The sequence below is a fragment of the Stegodyphus dumicola genome, chromosome 6 (assembly GCF_044657685.1).
Source record: "Stegodyphus dumicola isolate Sdum_Otavi_A_Nest chromosome 6, ASM4465768v1".
NCBI classification, from domain to species: Eukaryota; Metazoa; Arthropoda; class Arachnida; order Araneae; family Eresidae; genus Stegodyphus; species Stegodyphus dumicola.
Window position 1 is genome coordinate 70,353,371 of NC_140773.1, and position 23,725 is coordinate 70,377,095.

Below are 23,725 nucleotides of genomic sequence, written 5' to 3' on the forward strand. Positions count from 1 at the left end.
GTAAGGTAAAGAAATGAATTTCTCCTAGACAGTTCTCCATGAAGATACTTTCTGTCTTAAGTTAACATACCTTAAGTTTTAAAATTTGGGAGGGGGGTGAAACAGCTTATTTTGGTGTAGATTTTGAATAAAGTTCTATTGATATTGAAGGCAATCAGACACAGGTCCCTCTTCTTCGGGAGCATATACCTTAAGTGATTTGTTGTAATTCAATAATGTATTTCGGTTGAAAAATATTTCTCTGTTTTCTCACACAAACCAGATTAGTTTATTAGTAATTGCACTACAATATAAATGTGAAAATTCAATGCCTAAAATTCACAACAGGGTTTAAAAAAAAAAAAAAAAAAAAAAGGAAGTTTGTAGCGTGAGGAACAATAAATAATTTTAATTATTTTTATAATTCTTATTTATGAACAAATGTTATTTTAATGAATTTGAATGAAGTTATATCATATTTGAGTTTACTAATCCGATTCTTGATAAAGTATTTGAATGCATAGTTGATATACAATGAGACTTGTTGTTTCCAAAAATTATTATGTTTAAATGTAAGTATATACAACCTATTCCAGTGTATAACGCTCACTTATGATATAAAAAATGAGATCCAAAATTTATGGGTGCCCATTTTGCACCAGATATAAAAATGATAAGTTAAAAAATAAGGAAAAGATTTCTACATGTACCTAAATGCTGTTACTGTCGATTTTGGTGATTTTCTAGTGGCCATTTGGGAACACTTTCTTTCAGGATAAGCCATTTCATTATTTGGCATATTAATTATTGTGATACCATTTTTCTTCCACTCACGCATGGAAGCTTTTACCAATATCACGCATCTTTGCAGCGCAATTTCCATTTTCTTTTGCAAACTGAATGACTTTGCATTTGAAGCCAGCACTATGTCTGTTTTGTTTGGCAGGAGCCATATTTACTACTAAAAAGAATAATAAATCAACTGGATTTCAGCTAAAGCAGATGCAATTTACAAAAGCCTTCAATGTTCATTTCAAAATCACAGCTTCAAATGACTACAGATAGAGAAAACTTCAGACTCCTTATTCTGTGAATTCATTCAAGTCGAAAGTACATTCGTATCCCAAATTATGTCTTCCTTTTCTTGAAATGTTAGAATAACATTCTTTTGTGTACTTTCATTGAATACAACCAACTCTTTTTGCAGATTTGAATGACTTCAGAAGATAACAGTATCACACATGTATCTTTCAGGTTTATTTATAAAGAAAAGGGAGGGTGCACATTATACAGTGAATGTACCTAAAAATTGTAAAATGTAGTTTGAAATTACAGGTGTGTGTTATACGCCGGAATATATGGTAAGGGACACTAAGAAATGAGGTTTTCATTAAAATGTGCATTTACCTAGCACTTTTTTTTTATCCTAAATAGTTTTCACAACATATGAAACTTAAAAATAAGCATTTTCTTTTTTTAACCGGAAAGTCATGTCAGAAAAGCGATTGGGCATATAACTCCATTAAGCATATTTTTTCCAATTCTTAAAATTATATTAAATATTTCTCGATTGTAAGTAGTTTTCTAAAACATCGTTTAATTGGATTAAACCATTTATTAATGCATTTAAAACTTTTGACATTATTTTCAGAAACAAGGTGTCCATTTGAATTACACTGATTTATATGAATATTTTTGACAGATTCCTGTTACAAAAGGAAGCACTGTATGTCGCAATCTCTTTTAGTGCGTCATGCTTATGCGTATAAAAACATAAAAGTATTTTACATTCAACATACTGAAAATTTAATTACACTTCAATGCAATCCCTATCGTTTTCATGCTAATTTCAAAACTTTTATAGATGTTGATGCAGTGAAGCATATCTATGGATTTTAATTAATCTAGACTTTCTGTTTATTATGGTTTTTTTTATGCATATGAATACGTTGTATATAATACTTTATTATTCATTTTCTTTTTGCAGTGCAAGCTATGGAATTTCAAGAACATAGAAAGGCAAAGAAATATTGATTTACCTGGGCTTCAAATACTTAAATTTTTGTGCTATAAATGGAGTGGTGACTTGGCAATGCAGACAACATCGTTCAACAAGATGCCATTTATTACTGAAAATGAAGAATGAAAGTATTATGAAGGAGCCAACTGAACACTGTCATAATTCTTGGCTTCAAAAAGTTATAACAAATGCTGCTAGAAGCAAAATGAGAAAAGACATGAAATCAGTTGCTGCTACCCCACGTAATGTAATAGGCAATGTGTTATCTGGACTAAGCAATGATGTGCTAGCCTGTTTTCTAAAACAATCCTCTCTCAAAAGAAATTTGTTGCATGATAGAAAAGAAGGCTAGCCGCCCAACCCATCAAATATTAATTTTGACATCTCTGAAAAGTACATCGATTTGGTGTTGTACAATTCAGGTGTTGATGACATAAATCGAATTTTTGTTTTAAGAGATACACAATTTTTACATGAGTTGAATAAAGATTCAATATATGGAGATGAAACTTTTGATAAAGTTCCAACTGTTCTATCAGTCATATACATATTTCATTATATTTCAAATACCATACATTATGTGTTTCATACATATGTTATATTCCTGTCCCCATTGTATTAAAAAACAAATTGCAGCATATTTGTTTTTTAATTGACCTCTGCTATATTTAGTAAATGAGTATTAACTTTTTAATTGAAAAACGCTTGAATTTTATTTTCCCCCTTTTTGGTTTTTGACATAGTTAAAAGAGTTTTATGTAATTAAACATAGTGAAAACTTGGTTAAGAGGTATTTTATTCTTTACTTTAATCTTAGCTTATTATTAAAGTTAAAAAATATTTCCTATCGAAAGCTTTTTTTGAATGTAACAATTATAATTTGGCAATTTTTCTAGAGATAATTTCTTTTAGATTTATGAATAAATTAAAATTATGAGCTGACACCCTATCAGAAAATGAATTCCAAGTGTAACATCATAATCTTTCAACTACAGCAGTTTGGAATATAAGTGATTTTATTTATTTATTGGGGGAGGGAATGGGACAACTCTTCAAATTCAAAATATGCACACGTATGTACAAATTTAAGTACAGTCACCTCAAATTATAGTAATAAATATGTAGCATGTTATTAGAGTTTTTGAAGGATACAAATAACAATGCATATAATAACTTCTAATAAAATTTTGTAACTACATTAATATATATTTATAGAGTCATTAAATTCAAAGTTTGTTGTTTTTAAATTCTAAGTATATATATTATATTAATTCATCATTTATTAATAGTATTATGTATAGTAATCAAAAATTTTTATTAATGTTTCAAATTGTAATTGTTTAATAATTTGTCGTGCATTTGCTGTATATTTTTGTTAAAGACATATAGATATCAGCTATATACAATGAAAAATATACAGAAAGTAATTAATCTTATATAACAGCTGATTGCAATAGAACAATAACAGTTATGTTGCTCTTAAATCACCTTGGTGTAAATAGCTGTTTTCTAATTGGCATTAGATTAAATTAATTCTATTATCCATTAGAAAATACTTATAGTGAATCATATCTATTAACAACATTTCTAAGAGGTCGCCTTTTGAAAGGGACTTGCATTTTTTTAGAACAAAAAAATTTGGCAGTGAATATCACATTTCAAAGACCACCACATCTACAGAGCTCCAAAATCCTTTAAAACTGTGAATGGTTACATTTAAAGAGGGCTCTCAATATTTTTAATAAAGCATATACATTAATCTTAGTTATACAGTTGCTACATTTTTATTTTCTTTCAAAGTAGTGGAACAGTTCTATTGCTTTAGAAGTATCTGAAATTAAAAAAAAAAAAATGAACACTATGTAATGAAAAGGGAACTAGATTCAAATACCTCTTAAACATGACCGAAATTCATTCACTAAAGATCCATAAAGTATAAAATTATGTATTTTATTCAAGTTGGCTTAGTTTAGACCACTGGTTCTCAACAGTTTTTACCTCATGTACATTGCTAGATCATCATTCATCTCCTGCTTCCCAAAACTTGAAAAATACATATCCATATATTTAAATATGAATTATTTTTTAACCCTCTAAGTGGCAAGGCCGTATATATATATATATATATAGCCTAGAATATTTTTGTGATATCTGTAAGAACATATATATATGTGCATATTAAAATATGTCAAAGAAATTAAGGAAATATATCAAAAGAAAACAAATCCAGGTATGAAATACCAGGAGAGTTTTTACATTAAAATCAAAAAAATAATTTGTTCTCATAGTAATTTTGGAAAATTTGTGCTTTCTTAGTGAAAACCCTGGCCGCTCAGAGGGTTAATGTGTTTTATAAATTAAACAAGTAAAAGTATAAAGAATGTTGATAAATACCAAAACTTAAACAAAAGTGTTTTTTTTTTTTTTTTTTTTTTTTTTTTTTGTATTCATAAACTAAAACTAAATACTTAACAGGTAAACAAAAGGTTGACTGAATTAACGACTGAAACAGTGCACTTCCCTCTAGGGAGATTCCTCCTGATTGAGAACCCATAGTCTAGAATTAATTAATTTTTTAATATGAGAATGTAGGGATCATTTAATTTGTCATACTTCTTTTATACTCATTTTTGTTATGCAAAACATTGGATTACATGCATATTTTTTGAAATAAAAGTTAAGACAATTAAAAAACAAAATATGTGTAAAATTTCATGCTGAATTCAAAAACATTTATTTGATAGCCAGACCTAATAAACCTAAGAGACCAAATTTGAATTATACTTTATTTGTTCTTACTAACTCCTGTTTAATGAATTATTCTTAGGAATGAACCTCTTAAAAATTGGTGAAATATTTTATGCCAGAAAACAAGATACAGTCAAAAGTCATTAATCCAGACTCGTCGGGACTTCGGCAATTCCAGATTATCGATTTTTCTGGATCTTTCAACTTCTTCATCAGTTTAAATCTGGTAAGATGGCATGCAGAAATTCTAAAATTAAAAATATGAAACCGTAATTTATGAAATAAAGAACAATTATGATCTAAAGGGTATCAAAATTTACAAAAAGAAATAGCTTAATATTTATTTGTTTACTTTATTAAACATTTCTTTAAATGTAAGTTGTTTAAGTTGCTTCGTTTCATGTGATAATACTTTCTCTTTAATTCTATTAAACAGACATAATTTCTTGTTTAGTTAAAAAGTTCCGCTGTTCAAGTCCTATAATTGCTGTTTTGAGAATACCGACTAATTTGTCAATCAAAATTTTTTCGTTTTCAATAACCTCTGTGTCACTTTCTTCACTATCGGAAGCGAATTATAATGATGAGGAACTTAATTTAAATCACATCAAAGACGGAGTACATCGAGATGAAATACTACATTTAGTAAGGAATTATAAGCCGAATAAAATAAAAACATCTGCCCTGAAGATAAGGATAGTGCTGACAGATCAACTTCCAGTTCATTGCGCGCCGCGACCCCCCCTCCGCGAAGAGCGACTTGAAATTGATAAACATATTTCGGAATGATTACATAATCAAAGGATATGCCTTTATCATTTTTTGCAGCAATTCCACTTTCTGTTTAATGGACTTCGAAACATACTTTCGCTTTGTAGATCCTTTACATATTAGTAAATATATATCGGAAATTCTATTTGACATAATCGAAAGTTCAAGCTTACTTTTATAAAATTGCTCTAGCAGTCTGCAAAAAATAATAAGCCTGATCCAATTCGATAATTAAGGAACAATGCAATCTGCAACATTAACTGAATTAGATAATTTTAGCTTAACTTATACCATCTGTTATACATTAAACGCGCATGTGTAAACGTATTATGCGCATGCGCACATGCATATTCGCAGCCGTAAAGGCCTTACGCACACGCGTAAACGCCTATGCGAAGCATGCGCAGAAAGTTTATAGCTTTGAGGTCCGTATTATAGATCATTCCGTATTATTGGTGTCCGAATTAACGACTTTTGACTGTATTCAATAAGGGACAAAGAATTATTCAAAATATAGCTCCATAATTATGCATTTTTTCTACTGGACTGCTTAGACACGAGGTTTATAAGAAATATCTACTACAAGTTATGTGTCTGCTATTTCTATTTTGTCAGAATAGGAAATTCGGATAGGGAAAACAATGTATTTTGAGGCAAAGAAAATGACCTTAATTTGATATTTTTTCTGAATGTTAAATCTTTATATGATATGTGTATCTTAATCTAAGTGAAATAATATTTAACATGTAATAGCAGCATAGAATCCACACAGACAAAAGTGTTCTTTGTAATTCTGCTGAAGACATTATGGAAAACGCTTCCAGTTTATTAATACAGAATATATTTTCTTCATACCGTATCCTTTAGTATATATTAATAATGTTTACACTAAAACTGATTTATTAGCTTTATTGACTTAATGCTGATCAGTTACAGAGTTTTTCAAAATAATTTGAAGGTAGTTAACTGTAAGAGTGGGATAGTTTTTAACTGTAAGAGTGGGATAGTTTTGATAAAATAAATTTAACCTTTTCTATAGCTTCCATACAGAAAAACACCAATCAGCAAAATATTATGCACTAATCTGTTTAAAAAGTTCTTTTCATTTATGTTCAAATCTTGCAGTTGTTACTACTTAATTGATTTAGACCAGTGGTTCTCAACCACTGTGCATGGCCCTTTTGTGTGCCACCAAAATTTAGAAACGTATATAGTAAAAATTATAATGGGTTTAATCCTAGTATATGGTATACATGAGAATTGCCGAAATTTTGGTTTTTAAGACATTAATAAGCATGCCACAATTGTGGCATCGAATACGATTTTGGTGCGGGATAGTTCTGTATCTGAATTAACTTTAAACAAAGAGGAAGAACTAATTTTGCTTTCTAATAATCGAGATTTGTGTGAATTCGGATTTTCAGTATTAAACAACATAAAAATGAAAAAAGATCGAAACTGTCTAATGTAGAAGACGATATGAGAGTACCATTATCATTTTTACGACCAAATATAAATGAAATTATTAAAAACATCAAGCTCAAATTTCTCATTAAAAGTATTCTTATTAACTTGTAATTAATCCCTTAATAAATGCACTGCTGTTTTTGTAGTACATATTATTTTACAAATAAAAATTATCATAAACTATTTTACACAGTGTATTATAGGTAAGTAAACAACTTTTAAACTTATCTGTTTCTTTGCGTGCTGCCAAATTTTTAAATCGGTAAAAGTGTACCACAACAAAAAAAAGGTTGAGAATCACTGATTTAGACAAAGCATAACAAGGCTACCATCTGAAATGGAGGGATGCCTTTGAGGATGAGCAGGCAGTAATAAAACTTTTATCTAGTTCTCAATATTTAGTTATGTTTGTCATTGAGACTTTCATGATGAGGGCAGTTACTTTCGACGTCTGTGATAATCCTCGTGCTTTTTCCGAAATCAATTAACTGAACATTTGAAAAGTTTGCATTAAAAAAAACATTATGTATTACGAACTTATCATAGACTACTCTTCATCTTTCTCGAAAATCAACTTTCTTGAACTCGAAGTTTTCTAAAGAAAAGTTAGTCTTTTCTCGAACTGTTTATAAATTTGTTTTCACTACCTTCCATTCTTTACAAATTGAAATCAGGCAATATCCCTATGCTATGCTCCTAATGCCCTTTGTAAAATATTGAAATATGAAACAATTTGTCATCCATGACCTATTAGGTGATCTAGGAGAAAACGTGTGCTTTCTTGTGCTGATTAAAGAAGTGTACTTAAAAATGTAATTAATTTTATAATTATAGTCTAAATTTTACCTTTTGGAATAAACTGAAAATGAATTGTTTTGCATTTTTATTCCATGTTAAGTGCATTAAGTGCTCAGCTTTTCCTCTCAGCGACGTCTTGGTTGAGGCCATAATAATTTTTAGAAATTAAATTCCAGTAAAATTTAATTTCTAAATACTCTTTAAATCTGCTTCAGTGAAAGTTTTTGTGTATAAATAACTATGGTAAAACAAAATAAACTCCTTTAATAATAATAATAATAATAAAACTGTTTACAGTTAATCAAGTATCAACATGTTTTGTTGAAATAAAAATATTACTTTTACATATATTTATGTAATAATTTAATTTATTATAAATAATTCAATAGTTTTACTTTTAAAAAATAGTTTTGCTGTGATGTAACAGATATGTTTAATTACACTGGTGTGCAAAACTTAAGCAACAGGTGTGCTTTTTGCCATAACTCCATGAGAAATCATCTGAGAGACAGCATTTTGTATTTAAAGGATGACGAAAGCATAGCTGTGCAAAAATGAATATAATGCATACAGTATGGAATCAAACAAAAAAAAAAAAAAAAAAAGGCTTTATTGAATTCATAGTATTGTTGCACATGGTTGTCTGTACAAGAGGAAGAACAACAAACAGGTGTTTCTTAGTATGGGATGTGCCTCCCCCTTACTGCAATGGTTGCTTTGCACCATCTCTCCACACTCAGCACCAGATTGTCTAACAGATCTTGAGGTAAGAGTGGCCATTTTTCAATCAGCATCTGTTTCAGTTGTTGGGTGTTTCCCGGAGGATGTAATCCTGGCGCAAGGCGACTCCCCAAAGCATCCTACGCGTGTTCTATGGGATTTAAATCAGAGCAGTATGCTGGCCAATCCATTTGAGTGATATCTTCACCTTACAGTAGCTTCTGATCAGCAGGAGTCCGGTGTGGCTGTGCATTGTCACCCATAAAAATGAAGTCTGCTCCAATGGCACCTCGAAACAGATGCACATGGGGAAGGATCACCTCTTGACAATAGCAATCTCCAGTTACCTGTCGAAAATGAGGAGCTCTGTCCACTCATTCAGCATAATGCCTCCCCAGACAAGAACTCCAGGACTACAGTAATGGTCTCTTTCTGCTGTGTTACTGGGATGAAACCTCTTTCCAAATCAACTGCCGTTGAGAATCGCTTGTGGCACTAAAACGACTTTCATCCATAAAGAGAACACAACTCCATTGACAAGATGACCAATTTGTGTGCTCCTTGCACCACTCTAAATGGTGGTGCTGGTGGCTAACTTTCAAAGGGAGGCAGCGTTCAGAATGGCAGGCGAATACGCCACCTTTGTGAAGGCGTCTGGACACAGTCATCCTATCTACATATTCATCTTATCTACGTATCTATTTCATCCAGGTGATTTCTTCTAGCCATATTTTACGAAAGAACTTACTTGCAACAAATGTCTTTAATTGCGTCTCCATCCTTCCTCTTATTTGTAGCCTTGAGTTGAGCGTGCCAACCACACACGTTTTGCATACGCTTACGTCGCCTGTGATGTTTTGTTTCTGACATTTGCATATGCATGACCTTTCTAATGAACTGCATGGTTATTGTACTGATCGCAAGAACTCCTTTTCTGCAATTTCATGGCTATGTGATTAAAATTTAAATTGTTGATTAAGTTTTGTACACCAGTGTAGTTCATCAGAAAGTTGTTAGACACTATCCAGTCAAGAGCTAGCATATTTTTCCACTCTGCAGTTCTGCTGCTAAAACAGTGAATTATCCCTTTAAAATGGTTAAGAAATATTTTCAAATCACTTTCAATAATATTTCATGCCTTTCCTTTCTCCAGTTATTGAAAATTTTTTAAATATTTGAAATTCTAGCTAAATCTTTAGATAAAAATAATTCTAGATATGATCTAAAGAAAATGCAAGAAAGGGGTTTTTTGAACTTCAGTTATAAGCGGAATTTCGCGTACTGTTATTTTCTAGTAAATAACAAAACTATTGAAAATCTTTTTAAATTTATTTCTCACCAACTTCTAATGGCTCTTTTGCCACCCCCTCCCCTTTGAAGCCACTTTTTGGCACCCCAGGTTTGAAAAGGAATTAAGTAAGGCTGTTCTCTCTTTATCTGCTCTTTGTCTCAGCTGGTAGGTGGGCAAAAGTAAAAGAATTCAATGTTTTTCCACTAGCAGCCAGTTAAAAAACTGCATGGCAAAATCCCACAAAATGAATTCCCTCTTAAAAAAAAAACTGCATGACAAAAGCCTACAAGATGAATTCCCTATTAAAAAGAGTGGACATTTGACTGTGACTTCCTAATAAAAAATTTACGAATTATAATTATTATGATTGAAATTAAATTTCTAGTGGGAATGAAATTTATTTATGTAAAATCGAAGTTGTCAAAATTTAACTTGATTATTTGAAACTATGCTTTTAATTCATTTTTAAAACAGTATTTAAGAGAGTGCATACAAATGTTTTCCTAATCATAATAGAATGGGGTTATTTTGTTGAAATAAAAGTTTGAATTCTCCATATTAAATTCATTATTCACACAATTTTCTGATCTGTTACATTATTCATAAATTATCCTCTGTACACAATGAAAATTTACATGCATTTTGTACTCCTTATAATTTTGTAGAAGTAAAAGAAGCAATGTGGCTAGCACTCCCTTTCACCTTCCTTTGGCGAACTTGTATGAGGGGTACTTTATCATGTAAATATAATAACAAAGTTACATGTATGTGCTTTTAATTACATTAATTTTATTGTGATCGAATCTCTTAATGAATCTGCTTTGTATAACTGAAAACAAAACAAAAACAAAAAACAAAAAATGGTAAAAAAATTTTTTTCAACGTAACATATACATCTGTGTGATATCAATGTGGACTTTTATCAGTATGGGCTTTTATCAGTGTGTGCTTTCATCAGTGTAGGTATTTTTCACATGGGCAATTATCACAGTGTTTTTTTTTTTTTTTTGTGTGTGTGTTCTTTTGTTGCATGTGCTTTTGTCAAGTCACCCATATGTTCATAGCATATATCAGTTTTCATCAGTGTACAAAGCTAAATTATTGCACAGATATCAAGTTTGTGCAATTCTCTTATGTTTTTTAAAACAAAATAAATAAATAATTACTGTTTGCATGAGAAGAGTGCAAAAGCAGTTTTTCTCAGAAAGGGCAAGTATTTTGTTACTGATGTTTTTGCATTTTAAATTTAATTAGTTGATTACTCTTGTATGGAAGTCTGCTGCCAATTTAAAAAATGGCTGTTGCTTTTTGTGCATTAGCTTGGTGTAAAATTACTCACCAGTGAATTCACGTATGCTCTGCAAAGTTAGCAATGAGTTTGAGACTTTTTGAAAGAGGGTGCGAATAATCAGAAAATACCAAGAAAAAAGCTTAGAATTTGTGTCTCTGTATTTGCCTATTACTTTAAAAACTGATGGGAGGAAAAGAAGCATAATTTTTAAATAGAATTTATTCACATGTAATTCTACTAAGGTTTGATTAATTTTATAAAAAGTATCATAATTGTTCTGATATGATAAATTTAATAATTTAGGCTATGTCCTTGATTGGTGACAAACATTCTAAAGAAACTGCTGAAAAGGCTGCTCGCCAAAAAGAACTGGCCAAAGTTATCATAAAGAAAGAAGATTTAGAATTAATTGTAAGTGCAAATGCATTTTCTTTTTCTTTTCTACCCCTTCTTTTTTACTTTTCTTTTTTGCAAAGAAGCTGTTATAGATGTATATGAAATAGTTGAAGTTTTTGTAATATAATTAATAGAAACAAAATATTCAGGCAAAATATCCAGATTTTTTCTTTTTTGGGGGGAGATTGGTGTATTTCTATTTCTTAAGCCCCATTCACAAGAGCGGATTTGACCGGTAGCGAAAACCAGTTCTTCCAACGTGTCCCATTCACATGACGAAGAAGCATTAACTGCCTCTCAGAATTGGAGGTAGAACTTGGTAGAATGTTCCTACCTCTCTGGAGCAGGGCAAATGGGGAAATTTCCCATACTGCATTGCGCAATTGCGCAGTTCACTTAATTTTAGCAAACAACATGGCTGACGTGCAACTCACTACTCGCTAGACTGTCAGCTAAACAATCGCGTTGACAGATATCTGGGAATGCAATATCATCGGGGAAAAAATTAGATTGAACTGTACGATGGAAATTTGTAAACAAGTACAGACAAGGTTATCTGATGCTTGGTATTCTAGAAATACCGTTCAAATTAAAACTAAAGACGCGCATATCAGCTTCAACGTGACCAGGGTTCTCGATACCTTTTGAATGTTTTTTTTATTATTATTTAAGAACCTTTAGCTACTTTTTATGAATATTATTAAATGGTTTTGTAAAACAAAATGATTTTAAGCTAGAAAAAAAAAAAATTTTTTTTTTGTCAGTAATTATTTTTAATTAAAATTTTTGGAAGAAATGTTTAATAATTAAAATAACTTTTTTTTTCTATAATTTTCAATGATTTCTCCCCAGATTTTCTTATTATATTTATTACAGTGTTCTTAATAATTTTAAGGAACAATTTTGCAATTAATTAATTAGTTTCTGAGTAAAATTAAAAACATAATTTTATGTAAAGACTGAAACAAATATGACCTAAATCACATTTTCACTTAAAATATTTTTTTTCGGTATTTTGCAAAACCTATCCTTGTTTCTATAAAGTATATGATTTTAAATAAGTGGTAAAAATATTAAATAATTTAGTTCATATCTATATAAGTTTTAGGACTTTAGGTAAAAGGATTTATTGAAAAAATGCGAACTGAGAAAACGAAGTTTAAAGAATATAAACTGTCTAAATGGTCATAAAATCATTTCCAATTTCTTAAAAATTTTATTACTGAATTTCAGTACCTACATATATATATATTTACAAAGTAATATTGATTATATTATCTCCTAAGATTAATTTTAGTAGAATTATCTTAATAGAGTGAATTTAAGATCATACAACATACATATATGTATATATATATATATATATAATAAAAACCTAGTGCTATTCAATTGGTTAATATAAACATAAAATACAGGCTTTTATTCTTTCAAATAATTTTAATATATGAATTAATTATAATATATTTTCTACAACATTTATAATCAATATTAAAACATTTATAATTTATATTAATAATATTAATTTGTTGTTATAATCATTTTTTCAAAAAGGAGAGTTTGAAATTTGAACAGCCACAAAACATTTTATTTAAAACCATTCAGCAGCATGCATGATTTATTTTCTTCTTTTAACCATTTGATCTTGTACATAAATTGCATTTTAAATTAATTTAGGGGCATTTTTATTAATTAAAGAGTTAAACTTCGATGGCATTATATAGCCAATAATAAAAAATGTCAAAAAAGATGTAAGCATACATTAGAAATCCACCTATCTGCTTCATGATTGTGACATCTTTCATTGCTTGTAGTTGCTTATCGGTTAAGGAATGGAAGACGATGTGCATCTGAACCGGTCCTGAAGGTGAAACTGCTTCATATCCGCGTTTCTCCCTAATACAAACAGTAGCTGTGTGAAAGAGCATTGCATGTGAACGGGACTTTACTTAGATTTTCTTATTTTAAAGAAAGTTATTTTGCATTCTTTAGTGCAAGTATGGCCATCTAATAATTTGTTCTTTTAGTTTCAAGTTTTGCCAATAGGCAATGTTGAACCTATAACATAACACTGATATCGCTCAGTGTTTGTGTAGGCGTACATGTACTAGCATCTGCAAATAGTTGCTGGAAAAGAATGATGATCTCAAATTTATGAGAAATGTATTTCTTTATTGGTAGTAGTAAGATACTTTATTGATGCTAGTAAAGGTGGAAAAAAATGAACAATACTACAATTACCCTGTTGTTGACCTATTAATGGGCATCACTTTGACCAAATGGTTTAAAGCATAATGGAGTTTCATTATTTTTAGCTATTGCAGTGACTGAGAAGGCAATAAAAACGACTTAAAGTCCCTTTTCTAGCTATAGTTAGTTTAATGTGCTTAGTTAATGCTTTATGGCTAGCTATATAAGGATTTCTATAGGGTCCAAGTGCTCAAGAGAAAAGCCCCAGATATTCTTTCACAGTCCTAAAAAGTTAAATGATTTTAGGAAAAAAACTCACATTAAATGTTTTCTTAAGCCATATATTTTTCCATTCTTAAGTTTTGCAAAATATATATTGCTGTCTGCCATGGAAGATGCAAATGGTGGACATGGTTGTTTGCAGCTAATTATTACTCTTCAAATTTTGGAGTATTGCAGAAATTGTCAAATTCTTTTGGATGATCAAGCTGTGATCACATAAAGTGCATATCATATAAAGTGCATAATTAATCAGCATTTATTTCTGTGTGTTTTAAGAAATTTCATAAGCATAGTAAAAATACTTAAAAAAGGGGGAAAAATCCCAATATTATACCTACAAATTGTAGAAAATCTTTACAATTATTTAAGTTCTGTTCTTGGTAATTCTTGGTTCTGATCAGGTAAAAGTATCAAATAAGAATATGAGAAACTTATTGCATCAGATTAGGTTTTTGAACACATTAGAAATTTTCTTGGGGTACTGTTTTGTTATCAGGACCTGATCCAGAAGGCTCATGTGTTATGCACACATTTTGTCAGGCCACTGGGCTGCTAGTTGCATCCTGTGTAGAACTCGTAAGGATAAGCATGGCATCCCTGACATAACAACCCGATTCAGAAATGTGTTCATTGTATGCATGTATATATGTAAGCACGAATGTATATGTATATTATATTCATATACACATGTATACACATACATACATACACATGTGCATATGCATACATTCATACATTTCTGAATCTGATGCCAATAACAGAACAGTAGTACCTTTCTTGGTTATGATTTTACCCCAAAATTTCACTCTCTGTATATACATTAATCTGTTTCAAGTATGTCCAAGTATTATTTCATGTGGTTTCCACAATTAAAGTGTATTTTATCTGATAGGTGCCATGAGTTTTTCTTTGAAAATTAAATAATAATAATATCAGGTTTTAATGAAAGTTTCCCACCCTCAAATATCATCTGTGCAAACAGTTTGTGTTTTCATGTTTAATCATATTTTGTCAAATGATTTTGGCATTTAAGAGATTTGCTTTAGAACACTGTGTTTTGAACTTTTGTATAAAAGTATCATTAAGTACAAGGTGTCTGAAATGAAACTATCATGCTACCGGATTAAACCCATCATTTACTTCCAGTTCTGTTGCAAAATGTCACCATATGTATAGCTGTAGGTACTAATGTTGTATCATATGACACATTGAAGGTTTTGCACTGGAAGTTCAAGAACAAGGTCTGTGGCATTAAAGAAGCAGAGCACTGGCCAGCCTAATGATTGATGTTGATTAGGTCTGCCTGCAAGAACTTGCGGAAGAAAATCAGTATGCAACCAACCAATCGAGAGCTTGCATTAAGGAGTTGAAGATTAGTGCCATGTCCATTAATTGAGCTATGCATTACATAACCTTGACGTACACGTATTGCTGGATGTCGCATGAGCTGACTTAAGCAGATAAGGATAGACATGTTCAGGCCTGCACTAATCTGCTCATATATGAACGGAAGGACAAAATTCTGAGCCAGATCATCACTTGTGATGAAAAGTGGATTAACTTCAACAACAGAGGCTAAAAAAGGGGTTGGTCTGTGTCCCGGTGAGCCTGTTGGCAGCATTGCTAAGCGCAGTTTGTCTAACAAAAAGATCATGCTTTGTATCTGGTGGGATTGCCATGGTATTATCCACAAAGAGTATCTGAAAAAAGGTAAAACGTTCGATAGTAAGGTACAGCAAGATACTAGTTGGTGTTGAAACTGCTATCAAGGGAACACGTTCACAGAAAGGTAATGTTCCATCAAGATAATGCAAAACCACATGTGTCTGCATTCACTAGCTGGACTCTGTAAGGACTCAGTGTTACCACACCCACCATATAGCCCCGACATCGCTCCTTCGTACTTTTACCTTTTTTCACACCTGCGGCTACATTTTGCCGGTGCTGTCTTCCATTCTGCACAGGAGATCCAAAGTGAGGTTGATCTGTGTTTGGGTGTGTGGTCATTAAGTTTCTGGGCTGAAGGCTTTGAAAAACTATCAAAATGTTGGCAGAAAATCATAGATTTGGATGGTAATTACTACTCACACTTAAGGTTTTTCTTTCATGTATTCTGCCCTAACTTTATTAAGAACATGTTTTGGCAGGAAACTTTCATTGCAACCAGATAATTAATTTAGTAAATAAAATTTGAGTTGTTCTTCCATTAATGATATAGAATTTTCAACATTTAGTGAACGGCTCAATTTTTTAAAGTAATTTGTTATTACTATTTATATCTATTAATAAATTTTTACTCCTTTTCTGATATAATACTGTTTTTGCATTTATAAATCCTATTGTTTTAAATTTTATGGTAGATTTTAATTAACATGTTTTAACAATTTAATGTCTTTTGTCCTGTCTCTTGTTTGTTTATTTATTAGTTTTTAGTTTCTAAACATTGGACTTTAAATTATCACAAAAGAAGTATTTATGAAAAGTAAATTTCATTCTCATTGCATATAAAATATACTAAAGAATTTTAGTGTATTTTTTTAAATAATGAGAATATCTCAAAAGAAGTAGTTATGAAAAGTGAAAATATTGCAAAAGAAGTATTTATGAAAAATGAATTTCATTCTCTCTGTTTGTAAAACATACTGATCTTTTAAAAGAATCTCGTGAAGAATTTTAGATGATGCTTCTAAAAGAATTTTTAGGGATATAATGACCAAATTATTAAACTTGTTAAATATCATTCATGGTATTAATTTCTAAATTACTTTCTAGGACTTCTAAATCAATACTTATTTGGCGTGTTATTTTATCTTAATCATTCATGGTGTTTTACTTAGATAAGGGTATTTCTTATTATTATGTAAGGATATTATTTATTATGGTGTGCTCCTTGTTCTGTGCTAGCCAACATTTTGTATCATCAGTTTTATAAATTATCAAAGTAAATGCTGTCTGTTATTAGCCCAAGAAGAAAAGATGGATTTAATTATTATTATTTTTTTGTTTACGATATCTGTATATGATTTTTAAAACATCAAAATATGATACTTCATGTTAAGGAGAAAGTACATGATTCCTGTCTTCTGCCTTGAAGAAAAAATGGATTTGTTGCTTTTCTGTATTGGCAAGAAACAAAAAATTACCTCTGTGCATGTGCGAGAAATCGAGAGTTACCAATGTGCACATGTGCGAGACACAAGTGATAGCGGTTAAATATTTAATAGAAATTTGTATTCCTTGTAGCATTTAATATAATTTTGTAAACAGTTAATTTAAAATAACAACATACATAAGCATGCTGAAAATTTTTATTTTTATTATTTTACTTAATACAGTACAAAGTCCGTAATCGGGACTTCGGCGATTCCGGATTAGGGTTTTTTCCAGATTATAGATCATCAATTTAAATCTGGTAAGATGGCATGCAGAAATTATACAATTAAAAATATGAAACCATAGTTTATGAAATAAAGAGCAATTATGATCAAATTATGCCTCTAAATATTAAATTTCGTAAAATTTGGTGCAAAATTTATGGAGAAATTCAAAATTTTTCCTTGCCGCATATTTTTCAGTTGTGGCAAGAATAATTCACGTGGTGAACTTCTTAATAAATAGCAACTTATTTTCCTTTCCTTTTTACTTTGTACAAGTATTGTAATTGCAAAAAGTTTCAGGCAGCATATTTCAACGAAAATATTCATTTTGACTGCTTTCGAATGCAATTTAACGATGTTTTTGCGTGATATCTGTATGTAAGGACAGAATAAAAGACTCTTTTCCTCTAAAAAAATTATAAAACTGCTTTAAAATGAATTCTGAAGAAAATTTTTCGTGGCGTCTGTACGTACGTACGTATCTCGCATAACTCAAAAACGAGTAGCTTCAGAACGTTGAAATTTTGTATATAGGACTACTGTAACATGTAGATGTGCACCTCGTATTTTGGTTGCAATCAGCCCTGCCAAATGTATATGAATATATTTATATATATATCCACTCTGTTACCTGGCTCAGTGATCTCAGTTTCTTTACTCTTATATGTTTGTAAATTGTACATTTTTTGCTTTAAAAATGATTGAATTATGTTGTTCTTATCTTCCGGTTAAGGTTTTTATGCCTTTAGTAAATCTGTATGCAATATTTTTAGAATGATCAACAATTTTAATGTGCTGCTAAGCCTAATAAATGTTTTGATGGTGGCAGTTGCTTGTATACATTTGAAACAGCAGAGTAGTGGATTTGTTGCCAATCTAGAGAAACATAGCTTTGCAACAACAAAGATAACGCCTTCATTTATTATTGCCAATTAAATCATGCTTAATCCTTTCTGGAATTTTTTCGAAGAAATAAGTTTTTAAGAGTTACTTCGTAATTTTTAATACAGATATTTTGAGTTTTTATGTATTTTTGCCTTGTTGCGAAGTGAGAACTGAATTAATTGAATGAGAAATACTTAATCGTCTGTGAAAAACTTGCTTTTTTGTTTTGTTTGCTTAATTTCTTTTATACACCGTTCTAGCTTTATTATAGTATTATTATAGTATTATAGCTTTATTATAGTATAGTTCTAGCTTTATTATAGTTCTAGCTTTACTATAGTTCTAGCTTTACTATAGTATTGAATAGAACATGTGGCAATAATTAGATAATTCTTTAAATGATATAAATTTTGTGCATTCTGAGTTATAATATGAACGAAATATAATTCTGTTAAGTGAACCTATCGCCAGAGTGTCGCTATGGTAAACAAATAGAGTGAATTTTAAAGAATGCAGCTATTCTATTGTGGTTTATGCGCTGTCGGTGAAGTAGATTTAATTCAATCCAGTAAGTTTAAACGAAATGCAGAAAAAATGCATATAATTTAATATTCCGTACAAGGAAGTTATGTGGTGTACACATCAGATTTTTTTTTTGTTGTAGATGAGCATAAAAAAGTAATTTTTCTTACTTTCAAATAATTTCAACAAACTGCTTAAATCACATTTACCATTATTATCGCTTTTAACAAATATGCCAAATTTCAGAATGTTTCAATATATAAACTTGTGTATACCTTAGAAAATTTTGAATAAAAATCTAATATTTTGCTGGTGTGCCTAGAAAAACATCTACTTTAAGAGAATATTAAAAAATTTATAGGTTATTATTCAAAATGTTTTTTGAAAAATTTATAAAAATTATTTAAAGACACAAATTTTAAAAATAAATCATAGAACATGGGTGAATTTTGTTTGTAATGAACCTAAATTTTGAAATGTGAAAGGAAGAATCAAATAAGTTTAATAAAAAAAAAAGAGAGATATTAACAGATATAAACCAAATTCAATTAACAATTAATGCCTTGAAGCAGTCTATACTGTTTTAGCTTGAAAGCTGTGTTATTGATAGTTTCAGCATGCTTACCATAGTTTTTAGACGACTGTAAATGTGTCCTTTGAGCTGACCTGTGTAACAGTGCTTACTGGCAAATAAATTTTGTTTCATTCTTTATCAATTATTCCAAATCCATGAACCTGTTGAATGCAACAATATTATTTTATGTCATATTTAGAAGTACACTGTGCAAAAAGAAAGAGACAGTTTTGTAGCTCCTGTTCTACTGGGCCAATTGACAAAATTCAAATTGCGTTTTTCATGTCTCGAAAGTGTGACTTGAGATATATATTAGATTTATATATAGCATTGTTCTAATATAGGTATTTTGGCACAAAATCAGACTTTTCTGAAATGACATGCCAATTTTTTTCTATATTTCATTTCTACAATTCAGATTATGCCTAAATATTAAATTTTATAAAATTTGGTATGAAATTTGCAAAAAAATTCAAAAATTTATCTCTCCACATTTTTTTCAGTTTGCGCCAAGAATAATTCACTTGGCGCAAACTGAAAACTTCTTAATTTATAGCAACCTATTTTCCTTTCCTTTTTTTCATTGTACATGAGTGGAAAAAAGTCGCGGTTCATTACTTTCAAATAATTTTAACGAAGAGCGTCAACCACTTTTAGCATTATTATCGCTTATAACAAATATGACAAATTTCAAAATGCACCAACCAATATGTAAATTCATGTATATTTTAGAAAATTTTGAATAAAAAACTAATTTTTTGCAGATGTGCTTAGAAATACATTTACCTTATGATTTAAAAAATTTTAGATTATAATGAAAACATTTTTTGAAAAATTTATAAAAAATATTTTAAAATATGAATTTAAAAAATAAATCATAAAAAATATTCAAATTACATTTAAGCCTAAATTTCGAATTCTGGAAGAAGAAATCAAGTAAATTTAATAAAAAATATTAATTAATATATATCGACTTCAATTAACATTGAGAAGCTAACATTTTGAGAGCTAATTTTTTAAAAACTACTCATGTGACTTAACAAAACTTGGCATAATGAGTCGTAGAATCGAAATATGGAAAAAAATTCACGAGAAAAAATCAATAAGAAAAAAGTCCAATTTTTTTGTCAAAATACCTATATTATGTTATATATAAATTTAATACATTTCTAATTCGTGCTTTCGAGACGTGAAAAATGCAAGTTGAATTTCGTCAATCGGCACAGTAGAATGTGAGATATAGAACTGATACCCCTTTTTTTGCGCAGTGCACTTTGATGAATAAAAGCTTTTCTTTACTACAGTCAAAAGTCATTAATCTGGACCTCAAAACTGCAAACTTTCTGCGCATGCACATAATTCCTTTACGCTTGCACATATGTGTTTACGCATTCGCGTTTAATGTATAACGGACGGTATAAGCTAAAATTATCTAATTATCTATTTCAGTTAATGTTGCAGATTGTGTTGTTCCTTAATCTTCAAATTGGATCTGGCTTATTATTTTTTGCAGACTGTTAGAGCAATTTTATAAAAGTAAGCTTGAACTTTCGATTATGTCAAAAAGAATTTCCGATTCTGAAGCTGCCAAAGGATCTACAAAGCAAAAGCATGTTTCAATGTTCATCAAAGTGGAATTGCTACAAAAAATAGATAAAGGCATATTCTTTGTTTTTCTAACCATTCCAAAATCTGTGTATCAATTTCACGCTGCTCTGCGGGGGTGGGGGAGAACGTCGCGGCGCGCAATAAACTGGAAGGTGATTTGTCAGCTCTATCCTTATCTTCAGGGAATATCTTTTTATTTTGTTTGGCTTATAATTCCTTACTAATTGCAGTATTTCATTTCAATGTACTTCGTCTTCGATATGATTTAAATCAAATTCCTCGTCATTATAAATATCATGAATACACATCAAATAGTTTTCTGGTTGCAATTTTCTAATTTTGACTGTGCGTAATGTCGAAATACATTATGCATGCGCACGTTGAAAGAAATGTTTAATAAAGTAAACAAATAAATATTAAGCTTTTTTTTTTGAAAATTTTGATACCCTTTAGATCATAATTGCTCTTTATTTCATAAATTACGGTTTCATATTTTTAATTTTATAATTTCTGCATGCCATCTTACCAGATTTAATTTGATGATCTATAATCCGGAATCGCCAAAGTCTCGACGAGTCCGGATTAAAGACTTTTGACTGTATTCAGGGTGTTTTTTCAGTTGGAAAAGAATAAAAAAAAAAAAAAAAAAAAAAAAAGATGAAATTTAGAACATCTAAGTAAATACTAATGTATTTTATGTCAGAATTTTACTAGAAATTTTTCAATAATGGGTCATACATAATGAAATGAATGTGTTTGAAGCTCCTTTATAATGACGTCATCACATAACATGAAATATAACATGTGACATGGCATCATCACATAACATGAAAATCACCCTGTTCTCCCAACTTTCTTGCAAAAATCTCCCAATTTTTCAGATTTCAAGGTTGGCACCTATAGAATTACATAAGCACCATTGTGTTCTATGCCATATTGCCATCTCCCCGAAAGTTGGAAAATTCCTTTTTGAAAAGTCATTTGGTTTATTCATTAAGAAGTTATTGCAGAACTGTTTGACAAAAGAAATGAACTCCAGGCTGTTCAGGCAATTTTGCAATGACGTGAAGAGATGAATATCCAAGGAGGTAAGGTTTAATGAATATGGGGTTTAGGGCATGATACAAAACATGCCACCCTCACTCAGTAAGTTTTCAACATTCATCGAAATGTGGGGCGGTTATGGTAGAAGACAACACCTCTGTGATTGTTTAGTTCTATATGCTGTGCTTCGATTTCTGCTTTTAAAACTGTCATTTGAGAATTTGTTTTTCTTCCCTCCCCCATTTTTAATTTGTCTGATGTGGTGGCAAAAATTCGTAGTATATGGCATAGTTCTGCCAAAGCATTATTTTTTGGGGATGCAGGTACCCATACATCATACTACTTATATATCCAGTCATCTTCAAATGATCGTGTGCTTTACTTTTGGAATATTTAGTCTGTCTCATAGTTCCTGAGTTGTATGATGTGGATTTTCATCTACGGTTCTTTTAACTGGTCCTTCTTTACACAAGATGATTGTCCAGAGTGGATGTCATCTTCAACACTGAAATTCGTGCTCTTGAACTTTAAACAACCACCTGACTGTGTCGTCAGAAACAGCACTTTGTCCATTTACTGTACACATTTTATAAGCAGGCCTAACCTGCATTTTCAGCTTTTTTAAAATAAAAAAATAAAATGAAATAGTTGGTTCTCTGCTCTTAGGACTGTACTGAAAAAAAAATTAATCCACTACATATGCCAGAATTTTGCAACATGAGCAGAAAAGACTGTATTTAAATATCTCAGTCAATCCAATCATTCCATATAAGCAGTATTAGAATAATTATAAGAAAACATCTTGCAATTTGAAAGGCTGCAGAACTTTCTGGATGACCCAATATTTTGCCAACAAAAGCAGGCATATTGACTGGATTTCAGCTTAGCATAACATAAAAAAGACAACAGATATTAGTAACAGTGTCATAACATTAATTTTAGGTAGTAATAATTTTGTTTTAATGGAAAGCTTATGAAATTCAAAAATGTATTTTTTTGCATTTTGAGAAAGGAGTATTGAAACTAGCTAGTATTATCTGCTAGCAATCCTTTTTAAATTTTTATGATCTTAATGCTTTTCAGTGTATTATTTTAGTGTCCATATCAAGTGACACCTTTCTTTCTTCAGTTTCTTTTTGAATGTTAATTTTATTTGTACATCAAATCTTAATATTTCATGCACGATATTCATTTCCATGCATAATCATACTTTTTTTTTTTTTTTTTTTTTTTTTTTTGAGTCATTAAAAATGTTTGTTATCTTTATTAGATGCAAGAAATGGAAATATCAAGAAATTTAGCTGAATTAAAATTAAGAGAACACCATGGAGATGTTGTTGAAGCTTTAATTGAGTTAACAAATTAATTTATTATTGTAATAAAGATTTTTCTACTTTGGCTGCTTTTTCTTTTTGCTTTTATGTCACATATTGTGAAACAGTTAAATAGAACAAAAATTTGAAATACCTTGAAGTATATTTAAATTATTAAACTTGACATAACAGATGCATTTTATTTCAAGCTTCTTTATATTTCAAACCTGGTGATAAGATAGTGCCAAAATAATGGGTAAGAAATTAAAAAGAAATCGTTTGCAGATTCAGCTTTCGAAAGTTTTAAAACAATGTATTTTCATCATGTCTATTGTTCTCATGCATTTAAAAACTGAAGTTCAGAAAATTTAAAGTCATTTATCTCTACATATAATAAAAGAAAGAGTCTGTCTGTGTGTGTGTGTCTTTCGTTCGCGCTGCGTGTAAGCTAA

At 30.2% G+C, this 23,725-nt stretch overlaps 1 protein-coding gene across 2 annotated transcripts in view; it reads left to right on the plus strand.

The window, feature by feature from the left end:
• LOC118180250 (huntingtin-interacting protein K) overlaps positions 1-23,358 on the plus strand; it is a 48,222-nt gene extending 24,864 nt beyond the window's left edge. The window contains exons 2-3 of one of the 2 annotated variants that reach the window (XM_085818495.1): positions 11,389-11,496; positions 23,231-23,358. In XM_085818495.1, coding sequence (XP_085674621.1) covers positions 11,389-11,496; positions 23,231-23,326 — 204 coding nt within the window. In that variant the 3' untranslated portion in view covers positions 23,327-23,358. Of the gene's footprint in view, positions 1-1,966; positions 11,497-23,230 lie in introns of those variants that run through there. The other variant, XM_085818496.1, reaches the window with a different exon arrangement.
• Positions 23,359-23,725: the final 367 nt, after the last annotated feature.